The sequence below is a fragment of the Lissotriton helveticus genome, chromosome 11 (assembly GCF_964261635.1).
Source record: "Lissotriton helveticus chromosome 11, aLisHel1.1, whole genome shotgun sequence".
Taxonomy (NCBI): Eukaryota; Metazoa; Chordata; class Amphibia; order Caudata; family Salamandridae; genus Lissotriton; species Lissotriton helveticus.
The window spans coordinates 1,046,011,058-1,046,030,078 of NC_136072.1; the positions used below are offsets into that span (position 1 = coordinate 1,046,011,058).

The 19,021-nt window shown below is 43.3% G+C and overlaps 1 protein-coding gene across 7 annotated transcripts in view; it reads right to left on the bottom strand.

Annotated features, from left to right (window-relative positions):
- Window positions 1-1,562: 1,562 nt before the first annotated feature.
- CAMKK2 (calcium/calmodulin dependent protein kinase kinase 2) overlaps window positions 1,563-19,021 on the bottom strand; it is a 315,788-nt gene continuing 298,329 nt past the window's right edge. For 2 of the 7 annotated variants that reach the window (XM_078667508.1, XM_078667507.1), the window contains one exon: window positions 1,563-5,693. In XM_078667508.1, the coding sequence (XP_078523634.1) occupies window positions 5,618-5,693 (76 nt within the window). In that variant the 3' untranslated portion in view covers window positions 1,563-5,617. The remainder of the gene's footprint in view (window positions 5,694-19,021) is intronic. The other 5 variants (XM_078667505.1, XM_078667504.1, XM_078667510.1 and 2 more) reach the window with 4 other exon arrangements.

A 19,021-nucleotide genomic window follows, 5' to 3' on the forward strand; every position in this document is an offset into this window, starting at 1 on the left:
GCATATATGTTGGTTTAAGGAACTCTTTTCCCATTATGTTACACATCGCTGTGCACTATCGCAGGCTAAAGGAAATCTCAGTGGAAAGTTCTCAGGGTAATCTCGTGTCGCTGAGGGCAGACATTTCACAGTTGGGTAATCACTCTGTAACCAGGAGTACAATAGCAAGGTATAACATAAACAGTAGAAGAAAGAGTAACTCCTATGTGAAACTGAGGAAGGACAATGGAAGCAAGGACCTTAAAGTGGCAAGGACCTAAAATTGACAATTACCAAATTCACTGAACAAAGGTAGAGCCTTTAAACCAGAGTTAATGCTGTATTCTACCAAGAAAAGCAGATCAGCTATGTCTAGAGATCCCATATGTGACATTAGCGTGTTTTATAAATCCCCTTACTAGTGGTAATGGGATTGTGTATTGTGGGACACTAATTGAGTTAGAGGACACAAAACCTCATCTGGTTCTAAGGAAGGGGTAATGAGGAATTTAGAAAAGTTAGACAAGACTGTGGCTAAGACTGATAAAAGAGCATACTAGATGAAAAGACACAGAAGTTAAATAGCAGAATGAATGTAGTGGTGCAGACGTCTATAGTGCTCCTGAGCCACTACATTCATGGTGCTCCACATAAAAGATCTGGGGCCAGATGTAGGTAAATATATTTTACCGACTCATAAATACCGAATTTTACCGATTCGGTATTTATGAATCGGTAAAATATAAGGAGGGAGATGTAGGTAAATCCAGATGTGGATTTACCGAATCTGTAAAAGTCGGTATTTACCGATTCGGTAAATACCGACCGGTAATGCCCATTCATTCCTATGGGCTTTGAAGCCCATAGGAATGAATGGGCATTACCGATTCGGTATTTACCGAATCGGTAAATACCGAATTTCACAAGGGTGCAGGGGGTGTCACTTTGACACCCTCTAGCACCCCCAAAACAGGTTCGGGTGCCATGTGGCAGGCATACCTGCCCTAAGGGCAGGTCTGCCTGTCATATGGCACAGGTGTGCTTGCACACATGTGCATGCACACCGGAATCGGTATTTTACCATCAAATTGAATTTGATGGTAAAATACCGATTCGGTAAGGCTTGTGGGACTCAGAGGAGTCCCACCTACATATCAAATTTACCGAATCGGTAAAAATACCGATTCGGTATTTTACAGAATCGGTAAATTTACAGATTCTGTAAAAATATGCCCCCTACATCTCAAATTCCATTTACCGGTCGGTAACGGCCGAATTTGGTCGTTACCGACCGGTAAATGCCTACCTACATCTGGCCCTAGGAGTTGAACGCAGATTTCAAAGGCACTAGAAATGTGAGCTGTGTCCTCTTGAGAAACAACCAGGTGGTAAGAATCCTTTTTCTTTTTTTTGTGTGATTTTGTACTATTAAAATTACTCCATTAGTGCATTGTAAACTATCATTAACCTTGCATTCCAATTCATACATTAAACATGTAAATGTGACATACTGTAAATCGGATCATATATAAAGAATGCAACTGCCAGAAGTCAAATAATTCATCACATAAAGAACACGGGGATTTTGTAGTTTTGCAATCTCTTTATTTCAAGTTTACAGATAAGCTTAGTACATCATTGGAAAAGCATCTAAATTATTTGCTAATAATATTAAAGTGTTAAATACACGGTGTTTTAAAAATATACAACTAGTAACGAAAAATGCATTGTAAAAAGATCAGGGCTAAACACAAGCATTGGCTTTGATTAAAATACATTAAAAAAAAATAAGCAAATTCACTAAAAAACAGCTTTCAATACACAACACTTGGTTATCTTTATTGGAAGAAAAAAAATGGCTGCACAGGCCTTGAGGCTATTTAAAGCTGTCCGCGCACATGGCGTCTTCTGATAAACCCAAATAATGTAATCTTAGACCTATATTCAGCCAAATGTTCAATCCATTTTAAAGATGTTGGGAATTTTCTGCCCAATGCAATGTTAATATAACATTAAAATATTACCAGAAGGCACCCAAATGTGACACCAACACTGGAAAAGACACTGTTTTACACATCAGATTAACACACTTTAGGTCTCCTGTAGCAGTAACAAAAGATTACACCATGTTTTCCCTGGTTCCCATTACATTTATTTTCACATTGTAAGAAATTTGAAGCATGTTAATTCTACGTGTGTGTTGCGCACAGGAGAAAAACTACAGACTTTACTACCCAGTGCACAGTCTTCCATGGGCCTTTTGTTACTTCGATGTTCAAACTGAGGTCCATGTAAATGCCTGCATTGAAATTTACTACCATAAATAAGCCATTATTATCCTTCACTCCAACGAGCATTCATATCCTAAATTTAATAAACAAGGGTACTATGCCTTTTAAGAGTTGGAAGTCACCAGTAAGAAGTATATATTGCACATAAAATCTTCAAAAAGTTTCCAAACGGTAAATAAATAGATGCAGTTCTATAATAATCTCCATTTTGCAAACATTAAATCAAAAATAAAGTTCTTGCTTATTTCGTTTACAAGTACAATTGTAAATCCTTTTTTTAAACATTTAGTTGGTTTTTGTGGTAAGTGAGGTATCTTCAATAATGCCAAAAGTATTAAAAAAGTTAAGAATCCTGATTAACCAACTTCTCAGCATAAAATTGAAAGGAACTGTAAAGACTGTTCATGGAATTTGTAAGTAATCTTGGTCAAGTGACATGCCAAATGAGAACTGCCAATGTTTTTGAGTCCTTAAAGGACCCTGTGAACAGTTCATGAAAGTTGTACAATTTATTATAGGAGTTGCACAACCTTGTTCCTGAGCCAACGGATCGTCCCAATGAAGAAATGAGAAGTCTGTTCTTGGAAGGTGTTGCAAGTTAATAAATAAATTATGTAGCCTTTAGTTAGGCAAGTGATAATCCAAATCAACAGTGAGAAATGTCTGTGGAAGCTATACCAGTTGTTATAAAAAAGCATGCTGCTACAATGATGAGCTAATTGATCTCCCAAATGAAATACTAATGTAAACCTGTTATTATAAAAACGCGCAACTGCAATAACGAACCAACAGTTATCCACTGAAAGAAGCATGCAATCTTATTACAGATGTCAAACCAGTTGGGATACATTTGGCAAGTAAATTTTAAGTGTTGTCCACTCTCATAGAACCATGAAATATCAGAAAAAAAGTTGTACAAGTTCTTGGAAATTAGGTAGCTGAAGTTACATGAGCTCCATAGTCCAATAAGCATAATATTTTAACTTTTGCAGATGAATTGTTGTCAAGTGAGCCCCATACCTTGCTTTCCTATCATGAAAGTTGTACAAGTTATAAAACATTATGCAGCTCAGTCTGTGAGTTAACTGAGGACGCCATTAAAAGCATGCCAGTTTTTCAAGTCCTGAGAAAGAATGCAGCAGAATCAGTGAGTCAAGTGAGCATCAAAAGAAAGCAACGGTAAAGTCTTAGCATAGAAGCTGTACAAATTCTGAGAAATTACTCAGCTGTGCTTGCGAGCCAAGAGAGCTTCTATTTAAAGAAGTATGCAGCTGTGTAGTGTCTAACACACAAAATACTGGCCTATCTCATCTTCATGAAGATTTAATTCAGTTCATTGAAATTGCACAAGAAATAAGATCAATGACAAGAGTTCATGCAACTGCACTGTTGTCTGAGACAACTCTAAGGTCTATTTTCGGGAGTTCTACAAGTTTGTGCACTAACCACACTTTTCACATTACCGCTGCAAATAATTGTCTCCCCACTAAAGCTGTCATGAATGTTGTATATATTCTATCACTAACCATACAGGTCATTTCACTAAGCACTTAAAACTGAAAACATTTATGCTAACACTTGACAACTACAGTCATAGAAAAATGTCATACTGATTTACAACAAAAATTGCATTGAATTAAAAGTACGACACACAACAAGGCAATTGTTTTTTTACTTAATAACATTTTGGCAAGTACTTTTTTCCACTCTTGCATGCTTTGTAGGATATACCTATAATGATCTATATGACATCTAACGGACATTCAATGGTCAAAATATGTTCCAAAAATATATCTACAACTAGTTGTAAGTTAAATCACTGACTTTCTATTAGGAAGATTTTAGTTTAAAAATGATTTATCCAAACTGGCTACAGCATACGAATATCTGATTACAAAAAAGTATAAGTTAGATGCCTTTGTCATACAGTAAGACCGGGTTAAAAGATATTTCTTTCGAATATAAAACTTTACTAAACTTCAACTATTTGTTCACACTAATAAACAATTTGCCACTGGATACGTAGGAAAGCAAACTACGGGCCCAAGCTTTGAAAAAATAAAACATGGTCAGTTGATATGATATATATTCAAAAGGGTTGCTATTCTATGTGGACAATATGAGCTGCAGAAACAGAACATTATTTTTACAATTATATTTCGGCCATGTATTGCACATGGAAGCATTAGATTTGAGGTTAATTCGATCCTACTATGCTTTACAAATGACTATATTCTTCATACTGAATAATTAATGCAATTCCATTAAAACAATGAACGTTTTCTTAAACTTAATTCCAACTATGTACACCCACATTCGATATTGGCTCAACTCCAAGTCCGTTATAAAACCTTTTCCTTCATGGCCACACCTTAAATACCCATTTGAGAATAGGGCAAGCACTCTTGGCCCATATACAATCCTTTGGAATAGGGTGGTTGTGGCCTCAAACAACTTCGGCCTGGCTCAAATGTGCAATCGACTGCTGACTTTACTCTCAAGTGCAAATTGCCCACCTTGCTCAGCAAGTTTACAAATTACTCGCACGTGGTATGAATTGCAGTCTTTATTATAAGTGTAACCAACTATCAGTTGTTAACTAACACCAGCTTTGCCCACAAGTGTTAACAACCATTGGGGCGGCTAGCAAGATTTAACTGCCAACCTTGGTCCCAAGTGTTAACATGAACCACCTTTACTCATCCACAATTGGTAAGAATTACTGACGTTGTTTACAAGCATTAACAACCACCATCCTTGCTCGCACCTATTAAGAACCGCCATACTTGATTGCACGTTATCAACTTCTAAGAACTACCATCCTTGTTGACAAGTGTTGACTCTCTGTACCTGTGAAGAACATGTGCTTTCCCAAAGCATAGTCCGGAAACCACAGTCTAAGGGCCAGTACTGCCGGCAATCCTCTAGGATAGGAGTGCCATATATGTGATTTCACACACCTATAATTTCAATGTTATGTGCTGGTAAAATATTTGTCTTAGGCAGTTTTCAGGGCCCCTCCATTCGAGTTTGTGCTGCCAGCCTCTGGCCTCATCAGCGCCCCAAGGGTGCAAATGTCCATGTTTTTGTTTTTGAGAACTTGTCAGCAACAAATGTAATTTCAAAGTGTAGCAAGGATGGGAACACATCTTTTAGTGCTGACACTGTGGCACCTGACATTGTGGGTTCTCGGTACAGCATGCAGCGACAGAAGCTCTTCACTTCGCATTGTACAATGATTAGTAGGGCCATGCCATGCGACACATATGTTGCTCAAACTGGCCATTCCTGCAGACAGAGGAAGCCAGGTCTCGGTAGGAAGTGTGCCGGCTGCTGAGCTGTCGGCTTCAGGAAAGAACCTCATATTCTCCGACATCAGGGAGCTCGTTGGTCTTCAAGCACTCCTCGCTGCCTTGTTTCCTGCTAAATTGGAAAAGGGAGAACACAGTATTTTCATAGATTTAGTCAATGTTTTAGCTGAAAAATTCCATGCATTTCTTGATTCCACTAAGGAATAGGGAACATCCTCCTTTATCCTTCCCACCTTCCACCCTGCTGTCTGCTCCCTATTATCTCACCACCGAAAACATCCATATGCCCTCATTCTGAGTGCCACAGAATTCCAGATTGGGCTACTCTGTCCTGATAATGGGCGAAAGCAGAATCCTGAGTGATGCACTATACCCCGGGTGTTTCTGTAGACACATTCAGCAAGTCAAACCTGGAGGATTTTGATCCTAAAAATAGCCCACAATTGGGGAATTATATGTGAAGCTCTGCACAAGAACACCAATGTTCTCAGTAAGCAACCTTTCTATAAGGGACATCTTGTAATACATGGGTAATTTTGCTTTGCAAAATCACTGAGGCACATAGTATCAGTGCCTTCGGGGGAGGAACTACATCCCCCAGGATGTCCCCTGTACCATCACGACTTTGATCTAACCATACCCTATACCTTTTTTATTCAAGTAATGTTCTGACCCCTCCTCCTTCACACCAGCCTATCTGAGAAGTGAATGCAGATCACTGGTTCATCCCAGACAGAAATACCAGGCATACCTTATGTCCAGATTGTGTCTTTAGTCCAGTAAAAGATATCTCCCCAATAGCACTTTTGGAATGAAGGAATGGTGTGTCCGGTCAACAAGCATGTTCTTATGGAACGCCATGAGATCTTTTGCGGCCAGAGTGCTCACAGATAACTTTTGCATCGGGCTCATGATACAGGCACCAAGATAGAAGTCTTTTTAGAAAGAAGCTTAACCACAGGCGGCCAGCTGCTAAGTAGATTTGATTACCACGCTGGCTAGAACTGGATTTAGTTCCAAGAGGCAGTCTGATTTGTTACTGTAGGAACCAAATCCATTAGGCCCCTAGGGTGTCTCTTTGTGGCCTTTAATGGCCATGGAGGACTCAACTGTCCTGTTCTGGTAGGCCTCAATGGCAATTAGGTATGTTTTGAAGGGAAATCAGTTATTACAATGAACACAAAAACAATGCATTTAAAGGCATTGATCATTCATTGTGCGGTGCAACGCAGCAAGCCACCCTGCTGCTCTGGGTGACAGGGAAAGGACAGGAATGCACTGTATTTACCATTTTATAATACATTCCTGCCCTTTCCTTGCACTGGTGCACTATGTGCTGCCTTGCGCCAATGCAGGCACCCTTGTGTTATGAGGCAAGGGAACCGGAGTTGTAGGCAGGATTGTTTTTGTGCAGAAAGGGACAGCTTTCTGCACAAAAACAAACCTTAGAGGCATGTTCCTCTTTCTATGTGTGCTTTAGAATACATCACACTTAGAAAGAGAAAAAAACAAGGATAAGTGAAGATATTTCTCCTCTTTATGCACCCCTGGGGAGGCGAAGAATTTTGACGCATTCCCAGGTCTACCAATAATTGTAACTCCGGGAAGGGGCCAAAATCTATGGGAGGATGCATGGGAATCCCCACGGTCGACCGAAGGAGTCCCTCCCTGGGGCAAAGTAGCGCAAGGCCGCAATGTGCACTGCTTTGCGTTACTCAAAATTTACCAAGCCATGCAGGGCCAGCAAGCTGGCCTTGCGTGGCTAGATAAACTTGACTTTTGTGTTGCGTAGTCCTTTCCCCTCCCCCTTGCATGGCACAGGGATGGTGCAACACTATGATAAAAAAGGGGTCTGTGTTTTAAACAAAGTAAACAGTTTAATCAATCAGTGTTTGTTTACGCACCCGTGAGGGTCTCAAGGAGCTGGAGGGGGAGGGGCTGCAGGTCCTGATGGGCACTGAGGTTCAGTCGAAGAGCCAAGTCTTGACATCCTTCCTGCATTTGGTCAGCAACTGGGATAGCCTGAGGTGGAGAGGCAGGGTGTTCCAGGTTTTGGCGGCGAGGTAGGATGAGAGTCTTCCCCCGGTACTGGTTTTGCGGATCGGAAGGATGGTGGCAAGGGCCCGGGATGAGGACTTCAGTTTTGTCCGGAAGGGGCTTTAGGCAGCTGTCTCATCCAGGTAGCGACTGCCTTCATCCTGTTGTGGAAGTTGTTTCTGGCGATTGTGGACTAGTTGGTGAGGGAGAGGATCAGCTTGGTGTTGTCAGCGTAGGAGACAATATTGAGTCCATGGGTCCTAACTACGGCTGCGAGCAGGACCATGTAGACGTTGAAGAGGGTGGGACTCAGGGAGGAGTCCTGGGGGACTCTGCAGGAGATCTCCATGGGTTCGGAGCAGAACGGTGGTAGTCTGACTCGCTGTGTTATACCAGTGAGGAAGAAACGGATCCAGTCTAGTGCTTTGTCATGTATGCCGGCATTGTGAAGTCTCATGCTTAGGGTGTGGTCGGAGACGGTGTCGAAGGTGGCTGAGGGGTCTAGTAGGATGAGGGCTGCTGTTTCTCCCTGGTCAAGGAGGGAGTGGATGTCATCTGTGGTGGCGAGAAGGGCGGTCTCTGTGCTGTAATGTCTACGGAAGCCAGGTTGAGAGGACTCCAGGATGTGGTTGGCTTTGATGAACTCGGAGAGTTGGGCGTTGGTGGCCTTCTCAATGACCTTGGCTGGAAAGTGGAGCAGGGAGATGGGTCTAAAATTCTTGAGGTTTGTCGGGTCAGTGGACAGTTTCTTGAGGAGGGGGTTGATCTTGGCGTGTTTCCAGACTCAGGGGAAAGTGGCGGTCTTGATGGAGGAGTTGATGGTGTGGTGTAATTTAGGGGCAATGGAGGTGGCAGCTCTGAGGAAGATGTGGTGCAGGCAGGGGTCCGAGGGTGCTCTGGAGTGAATGCTCTTCATGGTCTAGAGAATGTAGTCTGTGGTGAGCGGGGTTGAGTTGAGCAGGATCTGTTGGGGGTGTCGTCATCGCATGTGGTGGTGGTGGCGGAGTGATGGACGGGTCTTGGGTGTCGAAGCTGTCATAGATCTGCTTGATCTTGTGGTGGAAGTAGGAGCTGAGTGTGTTTCAGAGTGGTCTCGCTGTTGGGTATGATGAACTTCTTGACGATGACAAAGAGTTCTTTGCTGTTGTCTGTGTTAGCGTTGATTCTGTCTTGGAGGGCCGTTTTCTTTGTAGTTTTGAGGAGGAGGGGGTGTGCGGTGATAGCAGCTTTGAATTCTGCATGGGCTTTCTGGGTTTTGTTGTTCCTCCATCTCTTCTCAAGCCATCTACAGAAGCGTCTGACCTTGTGAAGGGCAGCAGTAAACCAACTGGCTTTCTTGGAGTGTTGCTTACCAGGCACTTATTTGAGGGGTGACAGCACCTCGGAGCAGTTGGAGATCCATTGGTGGAAGTTCCCTGCTGTGGTATTGGCCTCTGTGGATGTCGGTGGTGTGGTTGTGCTGAGGGTGGCCCTGAGATGTTCTTCGCTAACCTTGTTCAAGTATGGTGGGGTGCGGTGGGTGCAGTGGTGTACGGTGAGTTTGGTGAAGGTGAAATGAACACTGTGGTGGTCTGTCCAGAGGAGTTCGGAGGTTTAGCTGTAGGTGATGTTTTCGCTGGCAAAGAAGGCGGAGTCGAGCATGTGTTGCGTTGCGTGCGTTGGAGAGGTGACTTGCTGCTTGGGTCTGATGTAGGCGAGGTTCTCCAGATGGGATGTGGTGTTCTGGTCACTGGGGTTGTCCAGGTGGAAGATGAGGTCACTGAGTAGGATGTATTCAGTAGATGCGAAAGCTTGGGGTGCAATGAACTCGACGATGGTGTCAGTGAAGGGCCGGCGGGGGCAGGTGGTCTGTAGACGAGGGTGCCGCAGAGGGTGGTTTTGGGGTTGGTCTGGACCTGGAAGTGGAGATGTTCCATGGTTGTCATTGGGTTGTCCCAGTGGGTGGTCAGGCAGAGGGAGTTCTTGTGGATGATGGAGATGCCTCCTCCTGGTCGGTCAGTGTGGTCCTTGTGGGTGATATTGTAGCCATCGGGGATGGCGGTGGCAATGTCTTTGCCTGAGCTGGGGTTTGTCCAGCTTTCCGTGAGGAAGAGATGTCGGGGAGACTGAGTTGAGGAGGTCCCAGATTTCCATGTTTGTGGAGGGAGCGCCTGTTGAGGAAGGTGCAACTGAGCCGGTCGGGTGCGCTGTGGATCAGACAGGTGGCGGGAGGAGCTGGAGTGCGGATGTTGGTGAGGGTGCAGTTGCAGTTTAAGCAGGAGAAAGGTCCTTGGGTGTCTTTTGGCAACGCGAGATGGCAGGTGGCGTGGAGTGGCGACTGATGATGGAGAGGAGGGTGCTGGTGTTGTATTGGTGGAAGGTCTGGGAACCAGGGTCCGTGGCACTGGTTACGGTCCAGACGTGGATGGGCGTAGACAGGTTTGACTTTGGCGCGCCAGTCGTTCGGCCGCGCAGCGGCCACCATTAAGTAGGGTATGGGGTAAGCTGGACGGTATACAACCTTTACCACGCAATACCATTACAACGCTGGCATTACAACGCAAACCATTACAACGCATTGCCCTGGGGGCGCTCTAGGATAGGGAATAAGTTTAATTTTCTATCCAACACCTTCCCTAGTGTCCACGGGGACTGGAGTTGGAATAGAAAATTATACTTACCACTATCCAGCACCTCTAAGCGCTATGCGTTGTAAAGGTATGCGTGGTAAAAACCGTGTTGTAAAGGTATGCGTGGTAAAAGTATGCGTTGTAACGTCATACATCCAAGCTGGACAGCTGGGAGGCGGCAAACACTACACTGAAAGGGGGAAGGCAGAAGGGTCTATCAGAATCAGGGCACGGCACAAAAGAAGATGAAAAGGTGAAAAAAAGTATGCAAAAAGGGGGTGGGAGCAAAACGTTTTAAAAAAAGAGTGCAAAGAAGGCAGAGGGGAAAAATAGACAGAAAGCGCAATGACAGAAGGAAGACCGACAGTAAAGCAAAGATTCTCCCCACTAGCCCACCAGGGTTGAGGTGCAGGCGGGAGGTGGAGGAGGTCCTCGAACACCAACTAGCAAGTGAGGGAAGCAGTTCACTGATCAAGGTCAGTGAAATTGCTCCTTTCCTGGCGCAATGGCTGCCATTAAGCAGTGCGAGGGGGAGGGCTGGACAGCTGGGAGGCAGGAATCGGGAAGCAGGAAACATGACACTGGAAGGAGCAGGGCCACGGACGTCGAACAGCGGCAGGGGCACGGAGCAAAAGAGGGTAAAAAAGTGACCAAAGTATGCAAAAAGGGGGCAGAGAGGAAAAACTGTGAAACTAAATGAAAAAAGAGTGCAAAGAAGGCAGAGGGGGATAAGAGGCAGACTGCACAAGGACAGAAGGCAGACCAGCAGCAGAGCAAAGATGCTCCCTACTAGGCCACCAGGGTTGAGGCGCAGGCAGTAACCTGCGGATGGAGGAGGGCCTCGAACACCAACCAGCAATGGTCAGTGGACCTGCAATGGGCAGCTGCTACCAGGAGGAGCTGTGCAGGGAGAGAAGCAGTTCACTGACAAGGTTGGAATATAAACCACATTCAATACTGATGCTATTACAATGTGGCAATGTTATATATTTAAATATTTATAAATAGTTTAATAAAAATATTCTTAAAAAATATAGCCGTTCCATAGTTTATTGTTCTAACATTAAATCTAATTATTATCGTTTAAAAAATACTTTTATACAATTGTATTATTAATTTTAAGCCTTATATTGCTTTTTTTAATATCAATTTATTTTTTAAGTATTTTATAATAATTAATCAATGTAATCTAAAAATGTACATACATATTTAGAAATGAACCCACTGTGACAGTTTATTGTGGATTTCAGAAGGCGCATTCTTTCCGTTGTTTGGACAATATTTTAACACCACATTGCCATCTTTTGGCACTCAGACCTAATAACTTCTAAGCTAATTTTTTATTCTCTTGACTTTAATTCACATTATTATAATTATAATCACTGAATAAGAAGTCTATAAAAAAATCTGCTTTTTAACTCAAACAGTAATAAAACATTTTTAAAAATAACGGCTAAAAATGTTACGTTACTACGGATCACTTAAATATACATCTGTGCAAATATATAAACATAACAAACCACATGGTTAGAATTCAGGATAAATCAGAGACCTGGAATATAGCTAAGGCTTCAAAGTGCTGCAGTCCAGAATTTCTCACTCAAGAAGCCAATTCAGCTGCTTCATGAGTAATTGCTGAAGGCCTCACAGCCCATGTTACAAATGGAAACAAGTGTAATAAGCAGAAAGTTGCAAAGTTTAGTAACATAAGTGATCATGCCACACGAGCTTAAGAAATCAGCCACAGACATTATTTTTAATGACAGGAAAACAAGCCGCATGCTATCATTCCCGGCATGCAGCCCGAGAGAGAAAGGGGGCATTGTTCCGAGAAAATTCATCTTGATGTGCAATAATGTGTGATTCACTTTATGAGAAACTTAATGCATTTGGAATCATACATTTCCAAAGGCATGAAACCCTTGGACAGTTGCCTTGGAAACCAGTTTGTTTCAATCTGTGAAGGCGGCGGAATGTTCTTCTGAATCCCTCCCTTTGGGGTCATCAAATTTTCTTGCACACAACTGGTGAAAATATTGAGCGCATCACTCAATTAGAGCCATCGAACAATATCACTTCCTATGACAGTCTGGCAGAAAAAGTATGCAGTTGAGGCGCAAGAAGACACTTGCAGACATTTATGGATCTACTGTGTAAGAAAGTGAGACAAAGAAATTACATCAATTGATCAGTGAATGTGTGTGAGGCTGTCATGGCTAGGCTATCCCATGGGACAACCTTTGGTTGATGCAATGCAGGCAGAGGCAAGTATTCTTCGGACCACTCTGCGACAATTTGTTGCGTTGCAATTGAAGTACTGACGAAGTTCAATGCCGGGGCTACCAGGTCTTGTATTTGGCAATGCACTGCTGTCTCACTCAACACTGACTGCAGAATGGAGCTGGGGCTACCGAGTGTCTACCTAGCTAAACAATTGCACATTATGTCCAGTAACAGGAAAGGAAGGCAACTTATATAACCCTCTACAAAAGCGTCCAGCAAAGGTATAAGAGGCAGATCTCGTGGAAATATGGCACAAATCTGGAGTCCCAGAGATACGTTTGACAAGCCTGAACCAGACACTGTTTTGTCATCAACACTGAACTTAGCTAGTCAAGATAATGTTTTTGTCTGACAAATGTCAAATTTCTGGAAGTGTACAGATTGACTATTTCTTTATATCATTTCAAAATGTAGCTATAGACATTTGCTCCAGGCTACAGTGGACATTTAGCTAGTCAAGATAATGTTTTTGTCTGACCAATGTCACATTTCTGGAAGTGTACAGATTGACTATTTCTTTATATCATTTCAAAATGTAGGTATAGACAGATGCTCCAGGCTACAGTGGACATTTTGCTTTAGGTATTCTACAATAATTTGGCACCCTTTGTACCCGGAGGTCCTTGGTGTGTGTAGCGTCTCCTACACATACTAAGAACAACACTAGGTAAATCTCTATCTGCAGTGAATTATTCTATGGTTCATTGCATTTCTTTGGATGATTCTGTAATGGAGCTACCAATACCACAGATCCCATCACTATGGATAAATATCAGCCAGGAGAATATGGGCTCATCTGGTAATCAGCTGAATGCTGTCTACAAAGAGAAATTCTGATGCGGATTGATGATGACTATTTGGAGATAGACATGAGGTTGCAGGGTGATCCAATTGCAGCAAAATTACAATTTTAGGTAAACAGAAAATGTCTTCCAGAGCATCAGCCCAGCGACTTTGTTATCAGGTGCAAGTAAGTTGTCCTTGACCGGCAAGTGCTTTATTAAAGGCTGATGTGATATTATTAGGCTCCACTTATGTAAAAAGAGATGCTATTTCCAGGTCACTTTCCTCAGTCTGTGTGATTGCTTACAAATGCAACGTAGCCTCCCAAAGCAAGATCTGACGTACTTGGGCAGAGAAGGATAAATCCATATCCCACTTAATGCCAAGGGTTTTGGCTGACTCTTTTGGAATTGGCGGAGGTCCCATCTCAGAGGGCCATCAGAGGCAGGCTGCGGGAGGGGGTAGTTGACCAAACAGCAGCACCTCAGTCTTATCGGCATTTAATTTCAAGCAGTTATTAATAATCTGGTTAGAGATGTTTGACAGACATTTCTTGAAATTGTGAAAGGCGTCAACGGAGTGTTCTTCAAAAGAGAACACCGGCTGGGTATCGTCACCCCACCTGCTACGATGAGCACTGACAAAGGTGCCAAGTATTATTAAAAAGCAGCCGACTCAGAGAAGATTCCTGAGGAACTCCGCACACTAAAGGTTTTTGTGTAGAATGAAAAGGGAGCAAGAGCACCTGTTGTGCGTGATCCTCAAGATACGCTTTGATCCAGAAGAGAGATATTCCTCGAATGCCGGCCTGATAAAGTCTTTCCAGCAAGATTGAGCGTGAGACTGTCGAATGCTGCTGATAGTTCTAACAATACTAGCATAGCGGATGCACCACTATCGACAGTCATCCTCATCGACTCTGCCACTTCAATCAATGCTGTCTCTGTACTATATCCAGCACGAAAGCCCGATTGAGTGTCATGTAGGAGGCTATTAGTCTCGATGAAATCCACTAGCTGTCGCTGGGCTAGCTTCTCCAGCATCTTAGCCAGTGCCGGGAGAAGTGAGATTGGTTGAAAAATACTTAGCTCCGCTGGATCAGCGTTAGGCTTCTTCAATAGCGGAAGTGAGAAAGCCTGCTTCTAAGAGGCTGGACGAATTCCAAATCAAGTTCAACACTGGGTTTAACAAGGTGGCCCAGGATCTAAAAAACTGAGGGGGGCACGGGTCTCCAGGAGAACCTGACTTGCATCTTTGCAGTTCAGCTAAAGATTCCTCTGTTGTGATAGGACGAAACGTAGTGAATGAGCTTGAGGTCGTAGCAATACTAAAGTGCTGTGTAGTCACTTCTTTCGCCCTTGCTGGAAATAAGGAATATCGTTTTTGAATTTTTTTCCTCAAAGAAGTCTGACTGGCTTGTACTAAGGGCAGGGGAAAAGTGAATAAAACCTCCCGATACAGCAGGGTTGGAGGAAAGACCTGTCAATCTTAAATATTTCTGTGGCCTAGTTTTCTGAACTCTCAATGCGGTGGATCAAGTAATCTCTCCTCCCCCTCCACACAGACTTGCTTTTTCAGAGCCTCCTTGTGGGTGACCTTTACAGGGGAATTACTTTTTCCTCCAACAGCGCTCTAATCTTTTACATCGACTCTTTTCCATTTTTAATTCGTCTAAGGACCAGGGGGTGGGTGGTGCGGTTCTCACGGTGGTGACAGACCTAAGTGGTGCCACTGTATCAAGTCATTGTGTCCTCTGACAACTGTGGCTTCGTAGCCCGTAAGGTTAACTCCAATATCTCTATATTTATCTTTTTCCAGGTTCTCCTCAACTCACTTTGCCTACCGCTAGGTGATTGCTTGGACTTCACGAGAAAGAAACTATACCAGCTTTCCTAGCAAAGCAGCCATCTTTTACCGTTTTAACTTACTGCAATTCTGCAAGACACTAGGGGCCAGATGTAGGAAGCCTAATTCCGGTCGGTAACGGCCGAAATTACCGAATTTCATCTGTTACCGACCGGAATTAGGCTTTTCAGATGTAGGTGGCCAAATAGTAGGATTTGGTAATTTACCAAATCGGTAATTTAAGGAATCGGTAAATTACAGAATTCTTAACATACCGATTCGGTAAATTACCAAATTCTTAATGTAGAGAGCATTCAAGTGAGTGCTTTTTACATGTAAGGATTGGTTATTTACCACCAACTATTAGTTGGTGGTAAATAACGAATACCTTTGAAAATGCAAATCTGTGCATTCGGTATTTACCGATTCGGTAAATACCGAATCGTACCGATTCGGTAATACTTACCGAATTTTTATCTACATTCCATTTACAGATTCTAAAATACAGAATCGGTAAAATTCGGTATTTTAGCATCTGTAAATTTTCATTACCTACATCTAGCCCTAGCTGTAGGGTCTTGATTTCTGGAGTATGAGACTGGCAACTGACTGACTGGCTGTAGTAGGATCGATTACATATGTATAAGTTTAGAGCTCTGGTCTAGATTAGTGGATATGGTGGTACTCCATAGACCGGAGAGTGATCATGATCCTTTTCTACTGACCCTAACTAGGATTGGTCTAGGTCTCCCAATGGCTGACATCGCCTCTTCGATAAGAGAGGTAAACATGTCCCAAGACTGCCGCCGATTAAAATGGGCAGTGGTCTTAGAGGACGAATGTCTTCTAAAGCAGATTAAGTCAACCATGGATTAGACTTTAGCACTGATTGTTTTTTTTAGAGACAAATGGCAATGGTGCCTTAGATCTTATGAAAGCCCATGATGATCATTTTGCTAAATTAAAGCTACTATTAAAAAATTAGGAAGCCGCACAAGCGCCTTCTTAAAAAATCGGCTAAGTGGTATAATGAGGAATGTGGAGCTGCGTTCCGGTACCTCTCAAATGCAATTAGGTTGGGAGTCCCCGTAGAGGTAAAATTAGCAAGGGCAAACTACAAGAAAGTCCAATTAAAGGCGAAAAAAGACTTTGATGAAGACAGGTGGGCTAGCCTAGCTAATGCCAGTAATGGGAAGAACTGGACTAAATGTTGGCAATTGGTCAAACGGGGTAGCAGTCCGACTGGAACTTCACCAGTTAATAACGTTCCTCCCGAACTCTGGGTCCAACATTTTCAAGGCCAATTTTCTTGCCCTCATAGTATATGTACTAAGTACCCTGAGGTTAATACTAAGGCTATTTTACTATTTAGCAAAGGAGAGATTGATAGAGTGCTAGACGGGGTCCCTGCAGGGAGGGCGCCTGGTCCAGATTGCATTCCGGCCGACCTCTACAAAAAGGATAGGAAGACCTGGACTGAATACATTTTTATCATCGTAAATGCTATAGCCAGTGGTGCACCAATACCTGAAACTTGGCGGGGGGCTGAAATGATTCCCATATATAAAAAGGGAGACCGTGCCAGTCCCAGCAATTATAGGCTGATAAGCCTAATAGATACCTTACAAAAAATAGTTGCAAGACTTGTGCTAGGTAGAGTTAACGAATGGATTATAGACCAGGATGTTTTATGTACCTATCAAGCGGGTTTTCGACCCCACGTCAGCACCATTGACCAAGTTTTTAGATTTACGGTGATCTATTGGTCCACAGTGATTTTAGCAGGGGGAACCCTCTATACAGCATTTGTTGATTTAAATTCGGCATTTGATTTAGTACCCCGCCATAAGCTGTGGGACTCGTTAAAGGCAGCCGCGATGCCCAAAGAAATCCTTGGCTTCATTATTAAACTGCATAAGGCCAATTACGCTCAAGAAAGGTGGGAGCAGCAGGGTGAATTAACTGATTCCTTCCCAGTCAATAAGGGTGTGTGGCAAGAGTGCGTCTTTGCCCCCTCCCTATTCTCCCTATTTATAAATAAGGTCTTCACATACTATTACAATTTTCCAACCGATGCACCATTTCTTGCCGGTTCAAAGGCACCAATATTAATGTTTGCAGACGACACGTTAATTCTATCTAAAACCCAGTCAGGTCTGCAACGTGCCCTTGATCGATTTGTAGTTTTCTGCAATGACCATGAGCTTGTGGTAAACATCGACAAAACCAAGTTCATGGTATTGCATAGGCACAAATGTGTCAAGGGTAGGGTAGCACTGGATAATGTGCTATTGGAACAGACTGATACATTTACCTATCTAGGGGTAACTATGGGTAGGAAGATGAATTGAGTTTCCCAATTTGATGTCTTAGTTCTCAGGCATAATCAGTTGGCTGGAGCCCTATTAAAGGAACATCGACTGTCACATACAAAACCTATAGGGCCAGCAGTAGCTATTTATAATAGGAAAATTAAAGCTTCCATTATATATGGCGCCGAACTCTGGGGGTTCGAAAATCTATTACCCCTAGTACAAGCACAAAATAAGTTCCTGAGATCTCTGACTGCCCTCCCACAATCTACACCCATGAAGCCTTTGCTCTTAGATTTGGGCTGCACCAGCCTTGATGAGGTTGCAGGTTTTAGACCTCTAGCTTATTGGAGGAGGCTTTGGACCACCCCAGAACTGGCACCGTATGCTAGTGCATTAATGCACATCAGGAGTAACCCTGGGCAAAGCACTACGCTACGCTCGCGTAGTTTGCGAAGTTTGCGCAACTTTGCACTACGCGAACTGCACGTAGCACAGTGCAAACATGCGTAGCGTAGCGTAGTGCAGCAGTCATTTTTTGATTGCTCGCGGTCCTTAACGTCAAGTTGGCGACCGCGAGCAAGCAAAATGACATCCTCGTGAGACGTTTTCCTTGTTCGCGATCAGCAACATCAAATTGCCGATCGCGAGCATGGAAAATAAACCGCCCGGCGAGATTCTCAACACGGGGAGGTCAGGTTTCTCATTGCAAGTGGTCGCGAATGCTCGCGACCGCTCGCGATGAGAAACTACCAGTCTGCGTTGAGAAAGCTGCAGCTCGAGTAAAAATCTACTTGAGCGGCAGAAATGTACAGTTCGCACTGTGCAAGATGCCATTTTCAATGATTGCACAGTGCCGGACGTTTGTCCGCACTGTGCAATCATTGAAAACGACATCTTGCACAGTGCGAACATGCTACTACGCAGTTTGCGTAGTGCTATGCGTAGCTCGTGTAGTGCGAAGTGCACTTTGCGTAGCTACGCGTAGCGCTACTTCGCGAACTACGCCCACCCCTAATCAGGAGTGCTGATTTATCTTCTAAAATTAAATGGCTGCAGAAGATCAAGTACAATCTGAAGGAAATGGGGCTTAGTCACTTGTGGGACGACCCAATAGGAAACACTTTTCCCAACAAAAATTATTTTAAAGTGCTTTATTGGGATATGATTACTAGAAAGACCCTGTCCGTGATGGGTAGTACCTTGCTTACAGGTATCTTCTTAGAACACAAGTTTGCACCGAAAGCAGAACCATACTGAAATTTAATTACTAAAACTAGTGATAGGAAACTACATCACCAATTCCGTGTGGGTACTCTTCCTTTAAAATCTTTTGTTGCTAAATGGAAAAAGCCCATGAATGTCAATTGCCCTTTTTGTTATACCCAGGAAGAGTCATTAACTCACGTACTCTTCATGTGTCCGGCTTATAAAGGCCCCCATTGTGGGTGGCTTAAGCCATTGTGTTGCAATCTTGGTACTAGATCTTGTATGACAGCCATGCGCATCCTGATAACGAACACGCGTGCAGACATTGTTATTGCCACTGCGAAATTCTTGAGTTGGTCCTC